Source organism: Vigna radiata, unplaced genomic scaffold (assembly GCF_000741045.1).
Source record: "Vigna radiata var. radiata cultivar VC1973A unplaced genomic scaffold, Vradiata_ver6 scaffold_23, whole genome shotgun sequence".
NCBI classification, from domain to species: Eukaryota; Viridiplantae; Streptophyta; class Magnoliopsida; order Fabales; family Fabaceae; genus Vigna; species Vigna radiata.
Window position 1 is genome coordinate 1,863,812 of NW_014541837.1, and position 2,100 is coordinate 1,865,911.

The 2,100-nt window shown below is 42.2% G+C and overlaps 1 protein-coding gene across 1 annotated transcript; it reads right to left on the reverse strand.

The window, feature by feature from the left end:
• Positions 1 to 504: 504 nt before the first annotated feature.
• LOC106778526 lies at positions 505 to 1,944 on the reverse strand. The gene has a single exon (XM_014666499.1). The coding sequence runs from the start codon at positions 1,942 to 1,944 to the stop codon at positions 505 to 507; it is 1,440 nt and encodes a 479-aa protein (XP_014521985.1).
• Between the last annotated feature and the right edge of the window lie 156 nt (positions 1,945 to 2,100).

The window sequence follows — 2,100 nt, forward strand, 5'->3', positions numbered from 1 at the left end:
TTCTGCTGGCGAGTTACGAAAATGAGTACTTGCTTCAGCATTCGACACCATTCTGGGAATGTCTTCAATTGCCCCATTTGCTAAAGCAGCCAACTGCGAGAAGCTTTCTTTCCAATGATGTACAGCTGTTTCTTGCTCTGCGATGTGTTCTTTCATTTGTTTTATCAAGGCTTGATGCCTTTCTTCAAATTCTAACGATCTCCACCACTCCTCTTGCCCCTCAATGTAATCCTCCATTTGTTTTAACTTGGCTCGATACTCCTGTTCAACCTCCGCCAACTTCCAGCGCTCTTGATTCAATTCCGCCTCAAATGATGTAGCCATCTCTTTCATTTGATGACCCGCCTCTTGCACTTGGATCTGCGCTTCTCTGAGTCTTTTTAGGGCTTCCCTTTTATCTCCCCTGGCTTCTTCATATAGTTGTTTCCACTGCCTGCCCTCATCTAAAGCCATGTTCTTCTCCTTTACCCTCATGGATAATTCCTTGCTCGCAGCCGCAAGATCCTATTTTACTCGGAATGTAAAATCTCTCTCAGCCTTTTGGCTTTTGACAATATTTTCATAAGCCCGTGATTTTTCTTCATTATCATTCCTCATATCCACAAGATCATTACACGCCCTCTGTAATTCGTTTTCCAGTCTAGCATTCTTCACCTTCAATTTCTCCATCTCAGCCTTTAATTGTTTCACTTCTTCATTCTCTGGGGCTTGGGATGGTTCTTCATTAACTGATTGACTGTTGGTCGGCTTGAAAGGCAACTTGATTACTTTCACCCTCTCCAGAATCCAAGTACGATAACTAACCCTACTATCTACCACTCCGCTCCTCAAGTCTTTTTCTGCTCGAACAACATTTTCCCAGGCACTTTTAACCTTTCTTAACAGTTCGATGAAATGTCCGTCTTCGTAATAAATGAATAGGGTAGCAAGGTAATCTGGTGAAGGCGCTCCTTTCATGGGGTGCCCAAATTGTCTTTGCACTAGAAGGGGGTTGTAATTGATACAGTACCGGGCACCTATAAGAGGCACATTAGGAAAGCTACCACAGTACTGTATAGGCAGTTTATTTCCAAGCCAAGGAAGACGCCATTTTATACTTCTTTCATTTAAGCCAGCAAAAAATCGAGCCCAATCGTTTCCTCCCTTATCTTTTAGCCCTTGGCGTGACAAAGTCTCCGACAGACTCTTGAAGTCAACCATCTCCTTAAACACGCGCGCTGTCATCCATGTATACAGCGCCGGTAAACAGCAAAGAATCTTCTTTCCCTTTCTCTCCTGGCAAAAACTCAAGGTCCCATAAACATCTGCAAGAACCGCCGTTACAGGATTTTCTGACCTTGTTTTTCTTGCTACGAAGACGTCTATTGCGGCGTAATCCACAAATTCTTCTATTTTAGGAAACAAGACAATGCCGTATATGGTGAGGGCTAAAACATCCATGAAGGTTTCCCAATCCTCTTTATCAGCCAGGTGATGCAAATATTGCTCCAGATATCCCTGTGACAACCCCTGCAATTGATTCCTCATCATCATCCTGTCTTCCAGCTCCTTGGGATGTAGTTTCATGAGGGCAGTGATGGTGGGTATAGAGGCATGGTGTTCTAAATATTGATAGGGAGTGGTACCCTCCAGTGGCAAACCCAAGATATGCTCGAACTCCTCTATAGTTGGCGCTAACTGAAAGTCTTGAAACGTGAAACATCGAAGCGGAGAATCGTAATATTGGGCCAAGGCTGTGATAGCAGGTATTTGTACTTCAACCTCCATTAAATTCAGCAAATTTCCATATCTTTTCTGAAAGGCTTCTCTTTTTATGGTCTTGAGCTTTTTGCCCAAGTTTATCAGTCCGGCCAAATTTACAACATGGGTCCTTAGACTATACTTCTTTTTTAAATCGGAAGAGTCAGTGTGTCGTGTGGCGTCGGATCTTGTGTCAACATCCATCTTGTATGAAATCAAGTAGGTACCTGTGATTTCCCCTAAAAATCAACATGTTACTAAATGATGTATGAAAATGATGCATGATAATAAAACAACATGACGAAACAAAACACATGTATGATATGAAATGCAATATCATTATTTTCAAAAACAAAAACG

Bases quoted from the DNA above. Each gene is read 5' to 3' on its own strand.
- LOC106778526 (XM_014666499.1), bottom strand. From the start codon at position 1,944: ATGGATGTTGACACAAGATCCGACGCCACACGACACACTGACTCTTCC.